At 37.4% G+C, this 27,554-nt stretch overlaps 1 protein-coding gene across 1 annotated transcript in view; it reads left to right on the top strand.

The window, feature by feature from the left end:
- The window catches only part of Tdh (L-threonine dehydrogenase), a 240,374-nt gene that overhangs the window by 148,350 nt on the left and 64,470 nt on the right, over window positions 1-27,554 (top strand). Inside the window, exon 5 of the mRNA XM_090401872.1 lies at window positions 1,637-1,959. Coding sequence (XP_090257998.1) covers window positions 1,637-1,959 — 323 coding nt within the window. The remainder of the gene's footprint in view (window positions 1-1,636; window positions 1,960-27,554) is intronic.

Raw genomic sequence — 27,554 nt, 5'->3', positions numbered from 1 at the left:
AATTATTTTCATTCATAATATCCTGTTTGCATCTTCTACTTGAGAATATGAGGTACTGATGATTATGAGTATTTATTTCCATTCTTTTCAGGCATAAATACATCCTATTTGTGACATCAGCTTTCATAAGCTGATAAGTTGATGTCACAAATTTTTGGCTTCATGTCTGAACAGTTACTTACTCTGCAAAAATTTCCCAATCCATTAATCAGCTCAGAATATGGTTTTTATGTTTGGAGTGGCACACCTAAACCTTATTTTTGTTTCTGTTCAAATGGAGTCAATTTGGCCACACCATAATCCCTTACTCACTACCTTAACTTTCTTTCATGCAGATAATCTTTTCCTTTTTTCTGCCTTTTCTATAGACGCTTCCTTATTGTATATCAGTACCATCCATAAACTTTCCATTTCCCTCAACCTTATTAAAAAAAGCACAGCAACATATAGTCACTATGTGCACAGAATGCCTGGGTTTCTTAGAGCTAGGGAAAGTGATGGATAGGATCAAGAGGTGACTGACCGAATAGTGACAGGTCTATGGAATGCTCCCTGTGAGGGTTGATTGAAAGTCTGTTTGTTACAAATTCTGGTCAATAAGCAGTTAAATTTACTGTTTATTATATTTCTCATGTAATAACATGCCCACCGAAATCCCACCCCAAAACTCTTGAATTCTCTGAATAATGATTTGTCGAAGCTCTGTTCCATGTTCAACCATCGGCAAACACCTTGCAACAGAGAGGAAAAATCAATAATCAATCATCTGTGCCATTCCTCATGTTATTTGTCTGTATTCAGTGAGAGACGTCATAATTTGTCCACCTGAAGAGGATCAGTGGACACACTAACATACGATGAGCTTCTCGGAATCTCCAAGTGCTTCAGTGTACTTCAAAGTACATCACTGTGAACAAAAAGTCAATAAGCAGTAAAGAGGGGATATATTAGAAACACATTACTAAAGGAGTTTTCTAGGATAGATGCTGAAAAAGTTTTTCAATATGTGACAAGAGGCAGAGAGAGAGAGAATGTGAGTCATCCAATTGGAAATTGTGTAAGAGTGTCCTTACACAACTCTAGGGTGTGAGGACTAGATTTTTTATTTGAAGAATAGTAAATGATTGGATTGCAGAGACAGTTGTCAGTGAATGAATTTAAGAAGATGTATGATAAGTTGTATGAATAATGGTTGGTGTGAGCCTCCCTCACAGACTCTGTGTAGATGTTTGTATAAGTGATATGATAATATGTAGTGCAGCCTCAAACTTATCAAACTAACTTTTTAGCTCATGCAAGGTACTAATATGTCATAAGTTCTGCAACCCTTCACGTATAGGATTGCTAAATTTAGGGAACAAACTTGGTATTCAGTCATCAAATTCAATTTGTTCATTCTCAAAGTTTCATTGTATTTCTAGTTGCTCTTAGCCAGTCTTTTTTTATTTTTATTTTATTTAGATTAATAAGAAACACACACTCGAATCACGGATGCTTAGTGTTTCTTATACAACAACCAACTTTTCAGGATGTTGTGCATTAGACAGATCAAGTATTGTCCTTTTAAAAATATAAATTAAGAATGTTTTATTTTCAGAATATTTTTTCATTATTATTTTTATATAAATGCTTTTAGGGCCTTACATCTATGCTGATATTTTGGATTTCAAGAACCTCCAAGAGATTGTCGTCAATCATCGTATTGATTGGCTTGTCCACTTTAGTGCTTTGTTGAGTGCTATAGGTGAGAGCAATGTATCCTTAGCTATGAGAGTAAATGTGGAAGGTCTCCATAATGTTATGGAATTAGCTAAGCAGTATCGGCTTAAAATATTTGTACCTAGTACTATTGGTGCCTTTGGTCCTGATTCTCCAAGAAATCCAACACCTGATTTATGTGTTCAACGTCCTAGAACAATCTATGGAGTATCAAAAGTTCATGCAGAGCTTCTAGGAGAGGTAAGAAAGTTGGTAATAGTTTTTCATTAACTGGCAAGATTTTTTAAACTTTTTTATCAGTATATTGTGTGTAGATGTGTGATATGCAGAAAAACACATTTAATTCTAACCAAACCATACATTCCCCTGAATTAAAAAATTAATTCAGGGGAATATATGGTTTGGTATAAAATTTTTTAATTTTTACCATAATTTTGATATTTTATCTAAACACTTATACACTGTACTTACAGTGTGTATGTATGTATATTTCGAAAGTTGCAGCACCCCCATGATTTCAAGCCACGAGCTGCCACACACTTTTAACTGCATCATTACACCTAGACCTTGGTCTTCCTCTGGGTATTTTTCCTGCCATCGAACATTGTGCATCAAATTACTGCTTTGCTAATCTTTTCTCTTTCATTAGTTCTCATTATACATTTCTGAATGTTAACAATGTCAAGTTCCATTTTTAATGCCTTCATTTTTAATATGATTCTGCCATTGATGCCATCTGCTCACTTCCCTAATTTTTCTCAGAACTCTCATATCTATGATCTCCGCCCTTTAATGAATTGTTTTACTTCCAATCCAGCTCTCAGATCCTTAAGTTAAAATTGTTTCAAGTACTGTCTTGTATACTTCTAGTTTAGATTAATTTCCCTCTTATTCCATATAAATTTATTCAGTAGACTCCCAATGATGCCTTTCTTTTTATTCTGTTATCTATTTTCATATTTAGTTTGCCATCTTCACTAAAAATTGTTCCTAAATAGAAATATTTTACTTGTTCTGTAAGTTCTCTATTTAAAATGAGTTGAAGTTCTAAATGTGAGTATTTTCATTGTCTTTGTCTTTATACTGTTGATTTTCATGTCATATTCGTTACTTCAATTATTCAGTTTAGTTAAGGAATGTTGCAAACCTTCTGCTGGCTTTATTTAGGAGCATAATATCATCTGAATAAAGATACCATTAAAACTGAAAATATTAGAAAGAAGGATTTGTTTATTTATTATTATTATTATTATTATTTTATTATTCGTGACACCTCCAAGGAGTCCAAAGACTCATCGCGGGAGGACACCTATTGTACAACTCTCCGTCTCTACCACTACACTGAACCTCTACTACTAATCATTTATATCAGCACCACAGCTAGTATTTTTTGTCTGTAAATTGCATGTATTCTGAAGACTGATTTGTCTGTATGCGAGATGAAAAACCGTAGTTTCCGGGAGAAAAACCCTGTACCTCTGTACGAGATTGGCTAACTCACCTTCGATTGAAAACGTCCACATAAAGATTCCTCCCGTCATGACGAGACTCGAGCTTAGGCCTTTTCCAATTGACGGGTGCAACATACCGTCGTTCTTACAATTGCGCTACGGAGATGCATTTATTGGCACAATTTTTAGTGATTTCAGACACGATATTAAACAAATTCTTCATTAAACTTCATAAATTCTTCATAAAAAAAGAATATTGTGTATTAAACATACACAATATTCTTCTCTGAGGCCAAATTTTTTTTTTTTGTTTCCACTTCTGTCTGTCCCTTGGGAGTCTGAACAATTCTGTTCAGTTTGGTGTCTCTTGTTGCGATTTGGTTTTAAGGTATTCTTTTATTTTGTCTATCCATCTAATTCTGGGCTGCCCTTTTGGTCTTTAACTTCCATCATTGTATACAGGGCTTTAGTTGGTAATCTTTCTATTCCCATTCTGGTCACATGGCCAAACCATCTTCTTTCTTGAATTTTGTCTGTTATTGTTATTTCTTGTTTTAGTCATTTCTTTATGTCTTCATTTCTTAGTCTATCCAGCAGAGATACTCCAAGTAATCTTCTTAGCCAACTGATTTCAGTAGTTAATAATTTTTTAACCTGTGGGATTAAAAAATGTGGGACCTGTGGGACCCCACTTGTAACCTTCTGCCTCCGATATTGCCCCACCATACACAACTCTCTGATACCTATCAGATAGCCAATTCTGAATCCAGAATTGGCTATCTGATAGGTATCAGAGAGTTGTGTATGGTGGGGCTGCAACTTAAATATCAGCTTATCATGTGACATCCTCTCAAATGCCCTTGCAAAATCCAAAAAAAATGACAGAATATGCCTTTCCCTCATCAACCACTCTTGTCATGTTATTATAAAAGTCAATCCTATTACTAAAGCAAGAGTGCCCCTTAACAAATCCATGTTGACTCTCACAGATAACATTACCCTCATCTGCCCAATGCTGTATATGGTCTCTCACTAATTTCTCCAAGATCTTAACAACTAGTGATGAAACACAAACTGGTCTATAATTTGACACCTTCAGTCTGCTACCACCCTTATGCAATGGCACTATCTTATATTCCTTCCATTCCTTGGGTACCTTTCCCTTAGCCAGACTTTCATTGAAAAGCCAGGTCAACAGAGCTGTCAGTTCTTTAGCATATTCTCTCAAAACCCATAGCAAAATTCCATCCAGTCTCACAGCTTTATTGACATCCAGAGTACTCAGTAATTGAAACACACTCTCCGCTTGCACCTCTAAACTTTGAACCTGCCCTATTCCTCTAGTAATAAAACTTAATTCTCCAGGATGAAATACTCCAATAAAGTGTTGATTGAACAACTCCACTTTGTCTTCCGCATCAGCTCTATTCCCGTTTTTATCCCACAAATTAAAAAATTCCCTAGGATTTTTTTGGATCTTAGGGCCAATCTCTTCTCATATTCCAGTTTTGCCTTCCTTACCATACTGGTCATCACACTCCTGGCCTGAGTCTTATATTCTTCATGCATCTCCCTTCCATACCTCTTTTTCACATGCAGTTCCTGTTTAATATTGTTTGTCATCCACTTTGCACCAAATTGTGTCCTCTTCCTCACTCATGGAATACAGCTTACTATCGCTGCTAATAAATATTCCTTCTCAATTTCCCCAGCACTAATGATATCTCGTCCTTCCAATTCCTCCCTCCATGGGACTGCACCAAGTTGATATCTAAGACTATTGTAATCACCTGCCATACAATTCCACATACATTCCCTTCTTTTTGATACTCCTGCATGTCTATTCATCTTCCAAGTCAAAACCACATGGTCACTCTCTCCAACTGGGGAAAGAGATGCCATCTCAGTTATAATCAAATCTAAAACTCTTCAACCTCATTTTCCTTCTACTACATGTTGTCTAAGACATTTGTCCCTCAAGAATTCCAGAAATTCCATTCCCTTATTACTATATGCAGTTTTGTCTTCCAAATTTATATTGCTGTAGTTAAAATCCCCCATAACAATCATTCTTTTTGCACTTACCAAGCTCAACTGCCTAAACATCTCCTGCTCCTCACCATCTGTGCTTCTTGGCTTGTAGCAACACCCCACTAAATATCTTGTCTTGCCCACGTCTACCTCACACCATATGCTTTCAAAACCATTAACTACCCTTCAAAGCCTCCACTCTGAAAGGATATAAGTCATCACTTATCATAAGCAGTCCACCACCGCATTTGCCCTTCCTATCCTATCGGAAAATGCTGTACCCTGCTACTTCTATTCCTGTTCTGTCGACCACATTTCAGAGATCCCAATAATCTTGGACAGGCTGATGCTATCAGCGCCACCAATTCATCTCCTTTTTTCCGGATACTCCTGGCATTAGTATAAAGCATAAAAATGTCACTGTTTCTGTACCTATCATTATCCCCTCCAGACTCTACTGGACTCGCCATTACATGATGTATTCCCCCCCCTCTCCTCCCAAGCACCTTTCCCACAATAGGCCACTTCTGCCCATCTAGTCTGGTAATTCTAGTGTCCCAGCATTGATACACCTACTTGTTCAGAGAACAGCAATCTCTCCTGATGCTTACATCCTTCCTCATTCAAATGCAAGTGGTCTCTCACATACAGTTCCTTTCTGTCCTCAAATGCCCTCCAAGCATCCACGTATTCCAAGCCTCTCTTCTGACACATTTTGGCTATTATACTATTCATTATTAATGCTCTTCTCTGCAGCTCTGCATTATCATACCTGAGCAACACACTCTCTTTCCTCTCTAAGTTTTCTTCTGTACAACCTCAAGCATGAATCTCAGATCTCTCGCCACCTAATTTACACTGCCTCTCAAGTCATTCGTTCCCACCATCACAATCATCTCCTCCACCCTTTCATCCTACTTACTTGCTATTGCCACACTTTTTATCATTCCTCCAGGCAAACACTCCTCTGGCATCCTATCTTCCACAACACGGATCATCAAGTCTCCATACATTGTAACTCTTACCATTCTGTTCCTTGATTACTCACTTGCATCCCTCACTCTCTCTCTCTCTCTCTTCTAACACTTTCTCTCTGTGTTCCCCTACTTTCCTGGCATCTCTCTCTCTCTATCCCTGGTTCCACATTCCTTCGCATTCTTCTCATTCCCTCTCTTCTGCTGTTTCTATTATCTCCTCTTCTATCATTCCCATAACTCTCTCTCACTCCTATTCTGATTCACCTTGCATTCATCTCTTCATTCGCTTAATCCCATCTTTTACAAAATCTCAATAAGATATATTCTGATCATTTATGTAAAGATGAAGGAAAGGATTAAGGACCATAAGTATGGTCTTACTCTACAGAGATGATGATCTTCAATCTGACCTCATAACCCAGATGCATTAGAAATGTTTATATCAAATCTAAATAATTTACACTCCAGGATCTGGTTCATAGTTGAAAAGAGAATAATAATAAGGGCTAGAATATTTGTTCTCATCAAACTTTCTTTTCTGATGAACTCAGGTCATGTCCACAACATCTCTATCTCTTTAGTCAATAGTTACCCTTCCCACAAAATCTCTGGAAGACTCAATCTCTCCACAATTGCTACTGCTCCCATCATAAGGTACCTAAAACACAACATGCAAATCACTTTATAAAGACATTCCCCCCCCCCCCCCTCTAAAGACTCATTCTCACTCATAGTTCACCTTAGGATCATAATGTTCCTTCCTTCTGCAGGATGGCTTAATTTAGATGACCAGGAAGAAAAGCCAATATTAGATGGAGTGCACAAGAAGTACATCTGATATCGCAATTCTGGTCATGCAGAATGTGTCTTGAATTCTCTGCATAGGATGTAAAGAGTAAAAAACATCATAGTTGTACCAAAAGAAATAACTTTGAAGATTCTTTCTAGAAGTTGCTTCATTTTTGAAACATGCACCAGACCAAATATATATATGTCTCAAGCTCCCACAAATTTAAGAACTCTAAGCTGATGATTTTCTTCTTCATCTTTGGCCTCTTTCCTTCCATTGCTGGATATCAGCCTCCCCCCCCCCCCCTTTACGTTCCAGGATTGCCTGTCTTTAGCCAGTGTCTGCCATCTCATGTCAAACCTTTGTAGATCATCACTCCATCTTTTTCTTTGGCAAACTTTCCTTCTGTTGGTATCCACTTGGTGCTTAATTTTGGCCATCTTTTGCTTGGAAGTTTATACTAATATGGTCACCCCATCTCCATTTATATGCTTTACAATTCACAATATCCTCTACTACAGTCTTCTTCTCTTTAAGATTAGGCATTTGCTTGTTCTGACTTCACTGGTCTTTCCATCTTGCCGCTGGTCTTTCTCTCTGGTCTATATCTATTTACTTCTTTTGGTAGCCGATATCATTCCATCCTAAATAGATGTTCTTTCCACTTCCCTCTATATTTCTTGATCTTTTATTTACATAATAAAATCTAGTTCTCTTCTGATGTATTCATTTCTTATTAGGTTCAATTTTGTGCATCCTTTTATAGCTCTTAAAAATCTCATCTCTGCAGCTTGTATTTTACTTTCATCTTTCTTTTTAGCAGTCCATGTTTCTGAATCATATAATAGAGTGGGAGTGGCCATTACTTTGTAAAATTTTAGGTGAGTTTCTCATCTTGTTTTTTATTCAGTGTCCTTTTAATTGTTCCACAGATTTTCTGAAATTTTTTTACTTTTTGATCTATATCTTTATCTTTTAGATATGTTATTATACAGGCTAAATAATTAAACTGTCATCTGTTTTGTTATTTTATTTATTATTTTTGATCTAACATGGTTTCAACTTTTAAATGCCATGACTTTTGTTTTCTTTTGTGGGATTTTTAAATTATATTGTTGGCTTATTTTGTTTAATTCGTAAACTGAATTTTGAAGATCATCTTCATTGTTTTGTAATATAATCTGATTAACTGGATACCTTGTTTTATTGTTATTTTCCATATTTTAATAATCTGATCAATATATATATATATTGTTTTATATATATATATAAATTGTTTTATATATATATTTTATATATATATATATATATATATATATATATATATATATGCTTTACAATTCACAATATCCTGTATAATAATATCCTTTATAATAACCTGATATATATATATATATATATATATATACAGGGTGTTCGGGATAAATTTGACAGTTTCGTAAGGAAAAAGAAAATCTTCTTTGTATCTATTAAATTTAATGAATTGACAAAAAAACATTACAGGCAGAGTTAATTACAATACTATCAACAAGATTTACTCAAAATAACCACCATTAGCATCGATCACAGCTTCAATTCTGCTTCGGAACCTCGAACAAGCTGATGCTACAGTCTCCCTGGGAAGGGCCGCAAAAAACTGTTTTAATTTTATCCATTAACTGGGCTTTTGTATTACTGGAAGTGCGATTGGTGTCTTTTTCAACTGCGCCCCATACAAAATAATCCATGGGGGTTAAGGTCTGGGGAGTTTGGAGGCCAAACATTTGGACTGGTGAAGTCGTAGAAATTTTCAGACAACCATTTTTGACTTTTCCCAGAGGTGTGGCAAGGGGCCGAATCCTGCTGCCATACATACGGCCTACCATTGGCTACCTTTGTTATCCAGGGCTTGACTACAGTTAGCAACTCCACGAACAAAGCCCGAATTCCAATGCCAGGGTTCTTCAACACCTGTTCCTGCAGATTTGCGAGGAATTCTGCTGTACGAACGCAATCAGATCGTCTGCTAGGGATCTTTCTTCTTGCTACATCCTCGTAGTCACCATTGCAAGTCTCTAGTTCATGCCTGATTGTTTTTACTGTATTCAGGGAGCATTGGGCAGCAGTCGTAATATCCTTATTTTGATGGCGGGCACGAATCATCATGATACAAGTTATTCTCTTCCATGATTCAGGTGGGTTCCAGCTATCCATCCTTTCTGACATCTTGTATATGAATGAAGAAGGGTCCAAACTTTTAAATGAAGAGAAGTGTGTGTTAATACATGTAACTTACGGAAAAATATAATTAATTATAAATATGTCAAATTTATCCCGAACACCCTGTATATATATATATTGACTAAAGCTAGAGATAAGCTACATCCCTGTCTGACACCCTGATTTATTTCAATCTCTTCTGTTAATTTATTACTTTACTGTAACTGTATTTGTGTATCTTTATATAAACTTTGTATACTTGTACCAAATGATAGATATCCTTGTTTTTTCATTATCTTCTTCTTCTCTCTTCCATCATCTATGTTGTTGATGATGATGATGAAGCCTAATGAACTCTTTCCACTTCTGTCTGTCCCTGCAGAGCCCGAACAGCTCTGTCTATCTTGGTGTCACTTGTAGTGATTTGGTTTTCAGGTCCTCTTTTATTTTGTCTATCCGTCTAATTCTGAGCTGCCTTTTGGATCTTTTACCTTCCATTGTTGTATATATATATATATATATATATATACACACACACACAGGGCTTTAGTTGGTAATCTTTCTGTTCCCATTCCGGTCACATGACCAAACCATCACAGTCTTCTTTCTTGGATTTTGTCTATTATTGTTATTTCTTGTTTTAGTTGTTTCCTTATGTTTTCATTTCTTAGTTTATCCATCAGAGATACTCCAAGTAATCTTCATTTTTTTCATTATATTCTATAGTTTTTCTGTATGTATTTTAGCAAAAACTTTCTCATAATATATAAAAGCCATATGAGTATCTAAATTAGATTCTTGTCTTTTTTTCAATAATTTGTTTTAAACATAAATATTGTCTATACATGATCTTCCGTGTCTGAAGCCATTTTGTTCTTCTGAGAGTATATTGTTAGAAATATTTATAAGTCTTTTATTCAGGATTTCACTATAAATTTTGTAACCTGTATTTAATAAACTTATTCTTCTGTAATTTCCCAATTATCTCTGTCTCCTTTCTTAAATACAAATATAATAACCTTAGCTTTTAACCAACTTGATGGAAACCTCACATTTCCTCCAACAGTTATTTATTAATTTTAAGAATCTGTGATGTAAATATTCTCTGCCATATTTCCAAAGCTCTGTATTTATGCCATTGAATCTGGTTGATTTTTTATTTTTTGATACCTTTATTGCTTCTTTTAGTTCTTCCAATTTTATTGGTTCTCTACCAGTACTCGTTACTTCATTATTATTTTCTGTTATTAAACTTGGGTCATACCATAAATTTTTCTAATGTTTTCTATCCATTGTTTCTCTTATATTATGCTGATTTGTGCTGTACCTCTTTCTTTGTTGTTTAATTTCTTTAAGATTTTGTAGGTTATGTCTTGTCTTCCATGTATGTCTTCCATTTTATTAATAAATCTGTCCCAAGAATCTTGGTGAACTTTCTGTACTATGGTTTTACCTATATGTCTTTTGTTTTTGTATGTTTCTTCTGTTTCCTTTGTATGTTTTTGAAGGAGTAATTTGTATGTCATTTGTTTTTCTTTTATTGCACTTTCTATATCTGTGTTCCAGATTTTTAATGTTTTATTTTTCTTTCCAAGTACTTCATGAGGCTGCTTTATGGATGATATTTATTAAAGTTTTCTATTTTTCTTCTATATCTTCACTGATTTGGCTTCTTTTAGTAATCTGTTAATCGTTGATATAGCATTCTAATACTCTCTCCTTGTAATAGATATACCTTGTATAATCGTTCTATTTCTTGTTTTTTTCTTATTTACTTCCTTCATCCATTTTGCTAGTATTTCTATTTTAGAGACTACCAAATTATGATCTGAAAAAATTTAACTTTCTCTGTAAATATATACATCTGATTAGTAATGATATAATCAATTATAGATCTTGTTCCTCTGCCATTCTAAGTATATTTATTTATATTCTTTTTTTGAAAAAAAAAAGTAATGGTTATTTTCATATTATTGAAAGTACAGATGTCTAATAGTTCTTGACCAAATTTCTTCATATTTTCCTAAGACACTTGGGATTAGATTATTTCCAGCCCTAGCATTAAGATCTCCTGCTATTATAGTCATTTTTATTACATTTATTTAACTGATTTTGTTGGTTGGTTGGTTTATCCCTTTCAGTCGTTTCCGACCTTAGGTGACTTCGTAGGCATTGCCCACAAAGTGTTCTTGGTGAAATATTTACAGGGTAGTTCACCATTGCTTCTCCCTCCCTCCCTCTCATTTTATTCGGGCTTGGGACAAGCATATGGCTGAGATGTATTCATGACTATAATCCATGGGTTTTCACGGAGTCAGTTTTCCTGTTCTGGGAGACAAAAAACCCGAGTTTCCGAGTGAAAAAAAAATCCTACCATCTCATGAGACCAGCTAACTTACCTTTCATCGAAAGAGACCAGATAAAGGTTCCTCACATCACTGATAGAAATCGAACTGAGGTCTTTCCGACCAAAGGGCTTCATCTATACTGACTGAGCTATGGAGGCTCTAACTGATTTTGTAGTTCCTCATAAAACAGTTTCAGAATCCTCTTTCCTACCTTCTTCAGGGGCATATATACTCCTATGATATTTAAGTAGCTTCTATTTGTTTTTAATTTAACTGTTATAATTCGATCATTTACAAAATTGCACTTTCATATTCTAATTTTTCATTTTATTATTATTATTATTATTATTATTATTATTATTACCTATGCACCTAATCTGGAGTCAAAATACTCTTCCTTCCTAGAGGAAATGGATGCTGCTTTTGACAGGGTGGCAGACATGGAATCAGTCCTGCTAATGGATGACTTCAATGCACATGTTGGAACAGATAACCAGACATGGAGGGGTGTGGTTGGGCGGAACGGTGCCCTTGACCTTAACGTGAATGGGTTGAAATTATTGGACTTCTGCTGTACTAACAGCTTGTCCATAATGAATACCTTCTTCCAGCACTGAGAAGTCCATAAGTATCCTTGGTACATATTTTCCCAGCAGACCTATTTTCCTCAGTATTGGACGTTCGTTTGAGAAGAGGAGCAGAATTGTCAACTGACCACCACCTTGTTGTGTGCACTCTATGGCTTCAGAAACCAGATGCTACCATCGACGCTGGTAGGCCTAAGCAGCTATACCGCGTGAAATGGGAGACATTGGAAAATGAGGCTGTGAGGAAGAATTTTGCAGATGACATTTTCTCCAGGTTCAAAGAGATTCCCAAGCATACTGCAGATGTTGAGGAGGAATGGAAGCTGTTCAGAACAGCTATCACTGCCTCTGCACTCTCATGGTGTGGCAGAAAGAGGCTCGGTGTGGCAACGGGCAGTGCGAAAAGGACACCTTGGTGGAATCAAGAAGTCCGAAAAACTGTCCGGGCAAAAAAGGAGGCCTACCTAACATGGCTTAGCGTCAGGTCACCTGAGATGCGTTTGCAGTATGCTGAGGCACGAAAAGCTGCTGCTAAGGCAGTAAAGACAGCAAAGCAGAAGGCTTGGGAATCCTTTGGAGAAAGATTAGACTCATCCTATGCAAATGCAAACAAAATATTCTGGCAGACCATCCGCCGCCTTCGAGAGAGGAAATCGTGCACAGCAAGGGCAATTAAGGCCTCTGATGGTGCACTTTTAACAACCGAGAAGGATATCCTCCACAGATGGAGGGAATACTTTGAGAGCCTTCTTAACCCGGGTGGCACAGCAGTTGTGGACATCCAAGAGGTGCAGATCGGAGCAATGACTAGTCTCACAGCAGAAGAGGTCCATTTAGCAATAAAATCGCTAAAATCGGGCAAGGCTGCTGGCGATGATGAAATTCGGCCCGAAATGCTAAAAGCCTTAAATCAAGACGGTATTCTCTGGCTGACTTAAGTGTGTCAGGTTGCTTGGATATCTGGGCGAGCACCAAAGCAATGGCAGACAGGCATAATAATACCAGTCTTTAAGAAGGGAGACCAAAAGGATTGCAGTAACTATCGTGGCATCTCTCTGCTCAGCCTGCCTGGGAAAGTGTATGCTAAGTGCTTGGAAAGACGGTGCAAGAGCATAGTTGAGTCAAAGTTCGAGAAAGAACAATGTGGCTTTCGTCCTGATAGAAGCACAACTGACCAAATCTTCACTTTAAGGCAAGTCTTTGAGAAATCTTGGGAATATGCCAAGAATGTCTACACATGTTTTGTGGACTTGGAGAAGGCATATGACCGGGTTCCTCGGGATAAGCTTTGGCAAGTAGTACAGGAGTATGGAGTGGATGGTCAACTATTAGCTGCCATCAAGTCCCTGTATGAATGCCCATAGTTGTGTGTCAGGGTAAACAGCACAAAGTCTGAACCTTTCACAGTTTCCGTTGGCCTCTGCCAAGGGTGTGTTCTGTCACCCCTCCTTTTCATAATATTTATGGACTGGATTGATAGGCACAGCTGAGGAGTGAGTGTGTCAGAATTGGAAAATGTAGCATTGGAAGTCTGCTTTATGCAGATGACCTAGTTCTGCTTAGCTCTTCCACAGATGACCTCCAGCGGACCCTGGATAGGTTTGTAGCTGTTTGTGCAGACGCCAGAATGAAGATCAGTGTGGCCAAAACTGAAACATTTGTGGTCTCAAGACAACCATCCCAGTGCACTCTAAATGTAAGTGGAGTCCCAATGAGACAGGTGGAGAAGTTTAAATACCTTGGGTCCATATTCACGAATGATGGAAAATGGGACGTGGAGCTAGATACTCGAATTGGCTTAGCAAGCTCAATATTGCGTGAGCTTGGCCGTTCGGTAGTATTGAAGCGGGAGTTAAGCCAGAAGGCAAAGCTGGCTGTTTCAATACAGTCTATGTCCCCATCCTCACCTATGGTCATGAAAGTTGGGTGATGACCGAAAGAATGCAGACACGAATCCAAGCGGCTGAAATGAGGTTCCTTCGAGGGGTTACGGGGCTGACAAAACTCGACAGAGTCAGAAGCTCTGCAATTCGGGAAACCCTCAATACTCAACCGCTGCTTCTCCGTGTTGAGAGATCACGGTTACGCTGGTACGGGCACCTGGTCAGAATGCCACAAGAGAGGCTCCCACAGCAGGCCCTCTTTGCCAAGCCAGAGGGTGGGAGGCCACGTGGAAGGCCAAGGACTCGCTGGATAGATTATATTCAAAACCTTGGGTGGACACGTTTGGGAATCCCACCAGAACACCTGAGCTTGGTGGCAGAGGATCGTGACCATTGGAAGTTCCTCTTGCAGCTGTTGCCCCCACAACCCAATTAGGAAGGGTGGGCCTTGAAGATGTATGTATGTATTATTATTACACTCTCCATGGAGTCAGCAGACTCATCGTGGGAGGTTCATTAAGCTGACAACATATTTATCACATAGAAACTTAAAAGCCTTAACACTCCTTGAATTACCAACACATTCTGGTAATCTGGTAATCGTTCCATTCACTGACAATCCTCCATGTAAAAAAATCTATGTCTCATACCCCCCCTCCCCTTTACCATACTTTTACATAACTTCCAGGGATGACCTCTGGTTCTTCCCTCTCTTGCTTTCTACTCTTTTTATAATTCCCTCTGGATTAATCTGATAAAATTCTCTCACTAACTTAGATGTCTCTATCATATTACCTCATTTCCTCCTATCCACCAAACTCTGCAATCCACATTTCTTCAACCTCTCTCTCTCTCTCCATAGCCAGCATTCCAAAGTCCCGATATTGTCTTATTCACTCATCTCTAGATCTCTCCAATGTTTCCACATCACATTGAAAACCGAGTGACCAAATTTGAGCACAATAGTCCCAAGTGTGGCCTGACCAGTGCCTTATACAGTGGCACAACTACCTGCCTATCCCTGCATGTTCGAGTACCAATTATCATAGCAGCACCATGGTGTGCATCCTTTGCAACACTAGCAAAATGCCCTCTAAACTTCAATCTACTGTCAACCATCACTCACAAATCTCTAATCTCATCCACCCCTTGCAGTATGGTACCATCAATATAGTACACAGCCTTCTATTTCTGCACTCCAAAATGCAACACCTTGCACTTATTGATATTAAAACTACAATCCCTCTCTTTTGTCCAAGTAGAAAGTTTATTCAAATCTTTCTGAAAGAAATTAACATCAGCAGTGCTACTTATTATTCTTCCCAACTTTGCATCATCAGCAAACAACTGATGATCCAAAGTTAGTCGGCATGATATATCATTTACAAACAAGTTAAATAGCAGCGTCCCAAGAATAGAACCCTGGGGTATGCCAACTTGTACACCAACTTATTATGTGGTAATCTATCAAATGCTTTGGCAAAGGCCAAGAATATCACTGTATGAGATTCTCCCTTATCTAACACACTTGTTACCTTATCATAAAATTCAAGTAAATTGGTAAAACAGGACCTACCCCTATACAAATCCATGCTGACCATCATAAAGAATGCTATGTCCATCAACCAATCCTGTATTCTATTCCTTACTAGTATCTCCAACACCTTGACCACAACCGCAGTTATACAGACTGGTCTGCAGTTGGAGACTTCTGTCTTAGAACCATGCTTGTGGAGCTACTATTTTGCCTTGTTTCCACTCCTTAGGAACCCTACTCACTTCAAGACTTATTAAATAACCATGTCAAGGGCATAGCCGACTGTGGTCCAAATTCCTTAAGAATATATGGTGATGTGTTAGCCATTCCCACAGCCTTATTGACATCTAACCCAACCAACATTTGATACACCTCTGTTTCTTTCACTTCCAATTATTCTAATACTTGCCTCTCTTCTATATATTGCAGCATCATTTACACCAGTATGATATACGCTGATAAAGTGCTCATTCAATAATTCCATTATATCCTTTGCAGTGACTAATCACCAGTATTAATCTGCCATAATTATTCTTCCTCTTGCCTAACATGTACCATAAAAATTCCCTTGAGTTAACCTTGGCCTGAACAGCCAGTCTTCTCTCATACTGCACCTTTTCTTTCTTATCATGTTCATCACCTTTCTAGCCTGCATTTTATACTCTTCGTGGATCTGATCATGTTCAGCTCATCTACCCAATGCCCTTACAGTAACCTTTTCTTGTTTCATCACTTCCCAAACAAGTACTTTGTGATAACTCTCACCAACCAGCAGCAGTGTCAACACTTCATTAACAACTACATCCTGTGAAGTTATCACCAAATCCAAAACATTAAAGACTCTAGTTGCTTCAATCACATGCTGCTTAAGATACTTATCTCTCAGAAATTCCACAAACTCACTCTCCTTGTTCCTATACACTATCAACTCCTTCCATTCTATATTCCTGTAATTAAAGTCTCCCATCAGATCACCTTCATTTTTTACATGCCCAACTAATTTGCCTAAACGTTTGACAATCAGTATTCTATGCATTCCCTGGCCTATAACAGCATCCTATCAGATATACTAACCTGTTTATTTCAGCTTCACACCACACAGATTCAAGATCTGTGCATGCACTATCAACTTCCACGCTTTGCATACACAATTCCTCTGCAATCATTAACATTGCAGAGGAATTGTGCAATTCCTCCAATTATGTGCAATGTGCAATTATTTTTCCAGAAGGATAGAAATCTGCACATTTCTATCCTTCTGGAAAATTATATATCCTTCTAATTCTATTCCCATTATCACATCCTCCTCAGACAAGCAAGTTCCACTTATAAAAATTATTTTGGGGCATACCGACTCAAATAATGTAACAAACTCAGCTTTTTTGTTTTGAATACTCCTTACATTTGTGTATAAACATAACAATCCCTGTGTGTGTTTGATGCCATTCTACTAGCACCAACATTCTCTATTCTAGCTGCTGTACCACACTTCAGAGTGATCACTTCCTTTTCCCTGATGCTGACTTTGATTTCCATTCCTACCTGTCTCATCCTCACCTTTATTAATTCTATCATCTTGTGCTGCCACAACCACATCTTCAACCTCATATCCATCTTCCACTTGTCATACAATCCATTTATTTGTGCTATCCTGCTTCACATGTAGACTGATCATTTACTACATTAACTTCTTGACTCTGTGCCTTCTCAGAAAACAATAGACTTTCTAAATGCTCAACACCAAACTCATTCAAATGTAATCCATCAGCTTTAAACCATTCCAACTTCCCTTCAAATTCACTCCACAGATTTACAAATTGTTAACCCCCTTTGCCTCACACAACTCAGCCATCTTACTGTTCATTATCTCTGCTCTCCTTCTCAATTCACTGTTGTCATATCTGAGCAACATGTCTACAACTTTCCCGACATCGCTATTCGTCTTTACCTGCTGCAACAACTCCTGCAAGTCTCTATCAACATTATTTTTCTCCCTAACTAAGTCATTTGTTCCCACGACTACCACTAATTTTGATGCCCAATATTTCCTTTCTGCAACGCATCAGTTATTTCCTTCATTGTTCCACTAGAAAAGCATATTTTGTGCACTTCATTAGTAATCACAGCTCTAATGATCGAGTCCCCCATACATATACAAAATATATACAAAAGATATATACAAAATTGTATATATAAATATATACAACAGAATATATACAAAAGAGTCAAAGTATAGTACGAATACTTTGACTCTTTCTTCATAATATAACTTCCTCCTTCTCATTATCATCAGCCAATCTCTCCTTTAGATGTTTAATATCCCCTCTCTTCCAGATGTTTCATTTTGATTTTCATTTTCACTATCTCCTGCCTAAGCTCTTCTACTACAGTCCCGATGCTTGCTTCCATTTCTAATCGCTCTAATCTATCCAGACACTTTCCGCATACGTTAATGCTTTCCTTCACGTTTACCCAAAGAGTTCACAGATCTTTCACATTTTTCGGTGCATGCATAAAGCAGTTTTTGCAGTGCATCCACTGTGAAAAATCCAAGGCAGAGCCAGACTTTCATACAGAAGCCTTCCATGCCACTAACATACATTTCATTATGGATGCCATTTTCAGAAACTGAAGCAGTACAAACAAACAAATAGCAAAACAATATATAAACAACAAAAATTTCAACAACAACATCGCTGAAGGACACTTTTATCCAAACTGAAAAAATCCAGCACAATTTGCGATAAAAAGCCACACTATACACCAATTAAAAACACTTTTTTTAGTACAGCTCAAATACTCTAGTTATCTCTCTCTCTCTAATTCTAATATTTCTTATTCTATCCCTTTTTTGTTATATGGAGCATTCGTCTCTCCAATGCTCTTTGAGCCATACACTGTCTTTTTGTTTTTTAGTTGTTACTCATGTTTCACTTCCATAGGTTCTCTAACACATATATTAATGAGCTTTCTTTTTAGGCAGATAGGTAATAAATCTCCTACCAGATAATCTTTATACAGCCAAATGCTTTGTTTCCTTCTGTGATTTTTTATTTGTTTTTCCTTAAAAATTAACTAATTGAACAAGATAAATATAGTCCTCCACAATGTCAGTATGGGGGTGCTTAAGGGTCAAAGCTGTATAACTGAGAGGAGACCTCCACATAGCCTTTAAAGGAATGTGGAGAACCGACCAGGGCTTCTGACCTAATGTCCAATCCTCACCTTCTCGTGGTGCACCCTGTTGGGTATCTACTTTGATACTGAACGAACGAGGATGGGCTGGCTATTTGGGATTTAGCCGATCAAATTGTATTCTTATTGGTTAAACCAAAATAAAAAATGATAGTACAACATGACAAAATTTCATGCCGGCTGGGGCGTTGCCCGGTTAAACAAGGCCCCCGTTGTTTTCGCCAGGGAACCAGGGCGAACAGCAAAGTCAGCTACTGGAACAAATCTGAAAACAAACCCCAACTCAACATCACCAGAGTTAAAGATCGGTACTATCAACATAAGAAGCCTCAATGGCAAAGAAATGGAGCTAGCTGAGGAATTAGATAAGTATCAGATCGACATAATAGGGGTGACTGAAACAAAAAAGACCAAAACTGGTGAGATCTTTCTGAGCAATAAATACAAAATGTTATATTCAGGCAATGACAATCAAGGAAAAGAAGGAGTAGCCATAGTATTCAACACAAAATACGAGGCTAATCATCTTGAATGGCAGTCAGTCTCAAGTAGAGTAATGTGGGCAAATATGAGAATGGGGAACTGGACAATGAGACTTATTTGTGCCTATGGTCCCACAGAAGGTTCTACTAAGGTAGAAGTGGAGGAATTTTTTGAGGCTTTAGAAAAAGCAACTGACATAATGAAAAAGGAAAAGTTGGTCCTTGTTGGGGATCTAAATAGCAGAGTAGGAAATGATTGTGAGACATACAAAAATATTTTGGGAAAATTTGGAGAAAAGAGCAAAGCTAATAATAATGGCAAATATCTGTTGGATTTCTGCTCAGGACATGGACTGGTTATTACTAACACCATGTTCCAACATAAAAATGTGCACAAATTTACATGGAGAGAAGAGGCTAGGAATAAGAAAAGTCTCATTGACTATGTTATTGTTGATAGTGATGTCTTCTCCCTGGTGCAGGACACCAGAGTGTACAGAGGATTTGAAATTGGAAGTGATCACTATTTAGTCTTGAGCAGGATAAAATTGAATTTCATATTGAAAACAATAACATGTAAAAAAGTTTTAAAGCGAATAAAAGTTGAGCAACTCTCAGATGTGAACTGTAGACTAAAATACAGAAATATTATTGAAAAGAAAATGAAAGAGTTTGAGAACAGGAATCAAACCTTGGAGATTCAGTGGCAAACTCTGAAGAAAACATTGATTGATTCTGCCAGAGAGGCATGTGGTGAGGTTGTGTGCAAGGATAAAAAAATCAGAACTCCCTGGTGGACACAGGAAGTTAAAGAGGCAGTGAAGGAAAAGAAGAAAGCATATAAAAAGTTCCTGGCAAATAAGTCAGCTTTTACTCTTACAGAATACAGAGACAAATGTAAGAAAGCTAAACAGTGTGTAAAACTGATGGGAGGACTTTGGCAAGAATATAGAAAATAAATATCAAGAAGGTGGCAAAATATTCTGGAGGTTGTTGAAGAAGCTTAGGAATGGAGGAAAGAGTGCTGTAAAAGGAGTTAGAGATGATAAAGGTGACATGAAAACAGGAGAAAAAGATATCCTTGAAGTATGGAGTAATTACTTTGAAAAACTGCTAAATGAAACAAGCAGTGATGACAGCACAGTGATAAAAAACACTGACCAGGCATGCAGTCAGGAATACATATCCATACTTGAAGTAGAAAAAGCCATCAAAGGCTTGAAATGTGGAAAGGCAGCAGGAGTAGATGATATTCGACCAGAAATGCTGAAGTATGGTGGTATAAAAGTCTTACAGTGGCTACACTGCATAGTTCAGAAAGCCTGGACAGAGGGACGAATTCCCGATGATTGGAGTAGAACTCTCATAGTACCCATATATAAAAAGGGAAATAAAACTGAATGTGAGAATTACAGAGGTATTTCCCTACTGAGTATTCCTTGCAAGATCTATACAAGTATACTTGAGAAACGGTTGAGAAGAATTGTGGAACAAAAGCTTGGTGAAGAACAAGCTGGATTTAGGCCAAATACAGGCTGTCAGGATCAGCTCTTCACTTTACGACAAATAGTCGAGAAAGCATGGGAATATAACAAAGATCTGTATTTAAGTTTTGTCGATTTGGAAAAGGCATATGACAAGATGCCAAGAGAGAAGCTATTCAATACGCTGCAGTTATATGGTGTCAATGGGGCATTATATCAAGCAATTTCTTAGTCTTTATTTGAGTTGTAAGTCAGTAGTTAGAATTGAAGGAAGTACAGGAAGATGGTTTAATGTTAAATCTGGTGTGAGACAAGGATGTACATTATCCCCTCTGTTATTCATTATCTATATGGATCACATTATGAAGGAATTTGGTATTAAACCTGATATCAAAATTGGAGATGTTAATGTCGGCTCTTTGCTTTATGCGGATGATGTTATACTTCTAAATAAATCCGCTACAAGTCTGCAAGATTCTCTGACTAAATTGAATAGCTGTTGTAATAGATATGGTATGAAGGTCAGCATTAAAAAGACAAAGACAATGAAAATAGGCAAAATCATTGAAAATATCAACTGTGTTGTGAATGGAGAACCTGTGAAACAAGTAAAACATTTCAGCTACTTAGGCACGATTTTTACTGAAGATGGTGAATTAAATATAGAAATAGACAGTAGAATCAGCAAAGCTGGTATTGTGGGAAGTCAATTGAATAAATTCATATGGAATAAGAAAGAAATTAGTCGGAACACTAAATTAGCTGTATACAAGACAGTGTTCAAACCAGTTTTAACTTATGGATCTGAGAGCTGGGTCAGAAGTAAAACACTTGACCAAAGACTAGAGACCGCAGATATGAGAGTCCTGAGAAAGATTTGAGGCATGAACAGATGGCATCAATGGCAATATCATGTTAAAAATGAGGATATTAGGAAAGAACTTGACATTGTCAGTATCCAGGAATCCGTTAGCAGAGCTAATCTCAGGTGGTATGGTCACTTAAATAGAATGGGAGAGGAAAGATTAGCAAAACAAGTGTTCTCTGCCAGGTTGGCAGGAAAACGACCCAGAGGAAGACCAAGATATAGGTGGATTGATACGGTACAAAGTGCCTTAGACAATAGAAATATAAGATCTGATAATGTTGGAGTCTTGACAAGTAACAGACTGATTTGGAGGAAAATTGTAGATAGGAAGTTATTAATGATGTAATTTTTTCATGTAGTACTGTCATATCCTGTACACCCCTTGAGGGTACATGGCAGGAATTTGATGATGATGATGACGATGTCAGTACAATTATCTGTTAATGTTAGTTTGTTTTGATCTGAATTTGTCATCAATTTGGTTTAGTTGGATTAATCTTTAAACCTTTTTCTTTTTTCCTGCTTTCTCTGTCAAGGTCATTTAGCATTTCCTGCAATGCTTCTTTATATTTTGCTTAAAGAACAATGTTATCTGCACAATATAAACGACGAGATTCTTTCCATTGGCGTTACTTCCATGGTTTTCCCATGAGAAGTTCTTAAAGCCTACATTAGAATGTAGCAGGAAATAATTTGGGTGATATAGAATATCCTTGCCATACTTCTCTTCCAATACCAATATCATATGATTACAGTCTTCTAACTACGTCATCATTAATCAATGGAAAATGCCATGAAATACTCAAAGTAGTACATCCTAGTCTGACTTGAAAATAAAATATTTGATGCTTATATACTCATGTATTCATGACTTATTCAAGTGAAACATGGACTTTGGCTAAAAAAACAACCAAGTTTAGGACTGTTAAAAAACGTTTAATTTTCTTGACCAAAAAGCTCTGGAATGACTTTTAATGGGATTATATTGATCAAGTGCATATAATAAACAACTATGTTATACCAACCAGTTTCACCAACTAAGACTGTTGGCATCTTCAGGGTACATAACTGATGTAAGGCACTAAAAAGTAAAAAACTGTTACAAACTATAATCAACTAATTCCAATTATATTAAACAAAGAACAGAGTGCGTACAATACATGCAGCGAGCGTGCATGATATCACTTTTAGTTATTTAGAACGTTCTTCTATAGTTGGTACTATAATTCAGTTCTGGTGAGTTGGGGGATCTAATAAGGGTCTTCCCGATCACGGGCAAGATTAGTCCTTGGTTCCTGTTAAGGTTTAAGGGCAACTGTTGTGGCATCCTTAAAAATTTGGGAGCAGAAGTCCTCCTCCATGTAAGGAGTTGTGCTTCTATCCCACTCTATGGTATGGTTCGTTCTTGAGAAATGAAAAGCTAACCCCGATTTTTCTTCTCTGTTATTATTGACGTCACCTATGTGTTCTTTTTGCCTAATTTCAAGGCTCCTTGAAGTTTGGCCGATGTAATTCAAGCCGCACGAGCAGGATATGTTATAAACTCCAGCATATTTGGAGAAAGGATGGCTATCTTTTGGAGATCTTAAGAATTGTCTAATTGTTTCTGTAGGTTTAAAGGCCACAATTATTTTATGTGGTCTAAGGGGTCTAGCAATCTTATTGGAAACTGTCCCTAAGTATGGAATGACGATGGTAGAAATATAATGTATATCATCTTGTCATCTTTGTGGGGGTTCAGAGAAAAGTATTTTGTGGACGAGTCTTCAAGGAAATCCATTCATGGTAAGGTTGGTGGACATCAGGGATAGTTCTTCCTGGAGGTCTTGTTGATCTGTTGTAAGGAGAGAAAGGCACGGTTCTTCAACATGTGTACAATACTAAGTTTCTGAGAAATGTGGTGGCAGGAAGTGAAATGTAAATAACGTCCTGTATTGGTAGGTTTGCGGTAAACTGAGAGGTTGATACCACCATTCGGAAGCTTCTTAATTAAAGTCAACCCAGAACTCCTAACAAAAACATCACTACTCTGGAAAAAAGAACATTGTATAGTTTGAAGAAAAAGAAAGACATTATCATATTGAAGGCAGATAAGGGAAATTCAACAGTTATTTTAAACACCAGTGATTATGAAGATAAGATTAACAGCTTATTGTTGGATACATCAACCTACCATGTCCTAGTCACAGACCCAACACTAAAGAATCACATTGACACCAACGATTTAATACATCACATGGTGAACTGGTCTATAGACCTAAAACGAAGATTGAAATCCATGCATCTACTAACACCAAGACTATATGGTGCTCCTGAGGTACATAAAAATGAAATACCACTAAGCCCGATTGTGGATGGAATCAATTTGCCAACTTATCTTATCTAATCCTGGCAGGCCTCCTCAACCACACATCCATAATTCGGATACTTATATACGAAATTCGCAACATTTCATTGAGAAACTGAACAACATCTTTATCTCCAATACGGATTTACTTTCCAGCTTGGATGTTACATCTCTATTCACTAACATCCTTGTGGAGGAAGTCATCAACATTTTAGGAAGTTTGCTCCCACACGACATTACTTCTCTGTTCCGTCATTGTTTAACATCGAACTTTTTCTTATGGAATAAAACCATATATCAGCAATTGACTGGCCTTGCAATGGGTAGTCCCCTCTTTCCATCTTGTGCTGATCTCTTTATGGAGGATTTTGAAAGTAAAATCTTATCTCAAACAGACCCTAAACCCACAGTATGGTGGAGATACGTGTACGATATCTTTATCGTTTGGAACCACACACAAAAAAGGACCTGTTCGACTTTCTTAACAAAATCAACTCTCTACACCACACAATCAAATTCACTCTAGAACTTGAAAAAGATAACCAATTATCATTTCTGGACACTTTAATTAAGAAGCTTCTGAATGGTGGTATCAACCTCTCAGTTTACCGCAAACCTACCAATACAGGACATTATTTACATTTCACTTCCTGCCACCACATTTCTCAAAAAACTTAGTATTGTACACATGGTGAAGAACCATGCCTCTCTCCTTACAACAGATCAACAAGACCTCCAGGAAGAACTATCCTTGATATCCACCAACCTTACCATGAATGGATTTCCTCGAAGACTCGTCCAGAAGATTCTTTTCTCTGAACCCCGACAAAGACAACAAGATGATTTACGTTATATTTCTACCATCGTCATTCCATACTTAGGGACAGTTTCTAATAAGATTGCTAGACTCCTTAGACCACATAAAATAATTGTGGCCTTTAAACCTACAGAAACGATTAGACAATTCTTAAGATCTCCAAAAGATAGCCATCCTTTCTCCAAATATACTGGAGTTTCTCGTGCGTCTTGAATTACATCAGCCAAACTTCAAGGAGCCTTGAAATTAGGCAAAAAGAACACATAGGTGACGTCAATAATAACAGAGAAGAAAAATCGAGGTTAGCTTTTCATTTCTCAAGAACGAACCATACCATAGAGTGGGATAGAAGCACAATTCCTTAAATGGAGGAGGACTTCTGCTCCCGAATTTTTAAGGATGCCACAACAGTTGCCCGCTATATACAAAACCTTAACAGGAACCAAGGACTAATCCTGCCCGTGATCTGGAAGACCCTTATTAGATCTCTCAACTCGCCAGAACTAAATTATGCCAACTATAGAACATTCCTAAATAACTACAAGATATCATGCACGCTTGCTGCATGTATTGTACGCATTCTGTTCTTTGTTTAATATAATTGGAATCAGTTGATTATAGTTTGTAACAGTTTTTTACTTTTTAGTGCCTTACATCAGTTATGTACCCTGAAGATGCCAATAGCCTTAGTTGGTATAACATAGTTGTTTATTATATGCAGTTGATCAATATAATCCCATTGAAAGTCATTCCAAGTTTAGGACTACCTGGAAGAAAGTGGAAAGATCATTGCTTGATATTACCATTCAAATAGAAATGCATTGCTTGTGTTACAGCTCAGACCAGAGTGAGAGGCATTGCAACAGCGATTTAAAAATTCAAGTGGCAATGGACAGGTCATAGTGCAAATAAAAAAAAAAAAAAAGGAAAGGAAAAAGAAACATTCAAAAATGAACAAAGATTATATCTGAATGGTATCCCAGAGATGGCAAGCTATATGAAAACTAAACAGATGGCTGGAACTCACTGGCATAGGAAAGTCCAAGATAGGACAGAATGGAGAACTCTGAGGAAGGCCATTGTCTCCAGTAGGACAAAGAAAATGACTGAATGATGATGAAGATGTTAATCTTATGGACTTTGCAAACTGCTGATTAATGACTATGTTACCATGCTAAATCATTTATTGTTAACTCTGGTTTGATCCCAACAACGAACATCATTTAATTTTGTCCTCTCAGAGGGAATCATTTAGGACACTCAAAGATTTTACTAACTGTTCTTCATGTACTCTGTTTTTGTAGTGCCCTGCTTACTTGTTAGCTGTGCTCTTTGAAAATACCTTTGTGATAAAGGCAAAATACAGGAAGATAATTAAATCAGTTTAATTTTGATGTCTGTTTTCTTTCCATTGAGGTACAAGATGAAAATAAATACAATTATCAAAAATAAATTATTATAATTATTAAGTTAGAACTCCAGGGAGTCAGGAACTCATTGAGGGAGACTATACTACTCGCACCAACTCTGACCTGTTTTTGAATTCATTCACGCTACGTGCACACACAACATCCCATGGCAATATGTTTCAATCATGCACTCTATGAGAGAAAAATCTATCCCTAATCCCCTGCTTGGCAGCATTCATTCTCAACTTCTATGGGTGCACTTGCATTCTTTCCTCACCTCCATAAAATGAAAAATTCCATCTACCGAAATTTGTATAACCCTTTCATAAGTTTGTAAGTCTCAATCATGTCACCCCTCTTTCTCCTGTGTGCTAGTGTCTGCAGCCTACAAATTTTCAATCTGTCTTCATAATCTGTATTCCACAGTCCTGCTATCATTTTTGACACTCTTCGTTGCACTTGCTCTCTCTGATCATAATCACTGTGGAAACCAGGAGACGAGACCTGTGCACATACTGTGCGCAAGTCTCGTCTCCTGTGAGGTGTTATCAAGGCCTTGTAAAGATGCAAAATGTCAAGGTTTGTTTCAGTTTCTCTGAGTTGTATGTACAATTTTTACTATATATGACCCTTGAACTTCAACTTCCTGTCTACTAAAACTCCAAGATCCTTATGTCATCAGTTTCTTCAAGCATAATCCCACTAATATAATACAACATTGGATATCTAATCATACCAAAGTGCATGACTTTACATTTATTAACATTGAAATGACAGCCATTTTCACTTGCCCACAGTTGAAGCCTGTTCAAATCATTCTGCAAATACTGCATATCAGCAAGCACTCTTACCCTACCTACCTATCTTTGCATCATTAGCAAATGCTGTATGTCACATGTCAAATCCTTTCCAACATTATTAATGTACAGATTAAATAACAATGGACCAGGAACTAATTCTTGAGGCACACCACTAGTTACCTTGAATCTTGCAGATTCACACCTCCCATATGCCACATTTTGATATCTGTCCATCGGCTATCCTGTTATCCATACCATGGGGTGTCCGTAGCTCAGCAAGTACAGACAAAGCCATTTGGTCGGAAAGACCTGGGTTCGATTCCCTTTAGTGATGTGAGGAATTTATCATGGTCTCTTTCAATTAAAGGTGAGTTAACCAGTCTCATATAGATGTGGAGGGTTTCCGCCCCAGTAACTCAGGTTTTTCATCCCTCAAAACAGGCAAACCAGTCCTGTGAACACACACGGCTACAGACATAAAAAAATATACTACAGCAAGGAAGGCAACAGAAAACCACCTTGCTCATAATCATCTCAATAGTATGACTGAGGGAATAGGATAGGAGTCTATGCTGTCAAAAACCTTAGCAAAATCCAAAAGTATTATGGTGTATCCATTCCCCTTGTCTA

This window comes from Typopeltis vanoorti, chromosome 12 (assembly GCF_054136105.1).
Source record: "Typopeltis vanoorti isolate ZY-2024b chromosome 12, IOZ_Tvanoo_1.0, whole genome shotgun sequence".
Taxonomy (NCBI): Eukaryota; Metazoa; Arthropoda; class Arachnida; order Uropygi; family Thelyphonidae; genus Typopeltis; species Typopeltis vanoorti.
Note: the sequence above shows the minus strand (reverse complement) of the source record. Positions and strands in the feature narration are given on the sequence as shown.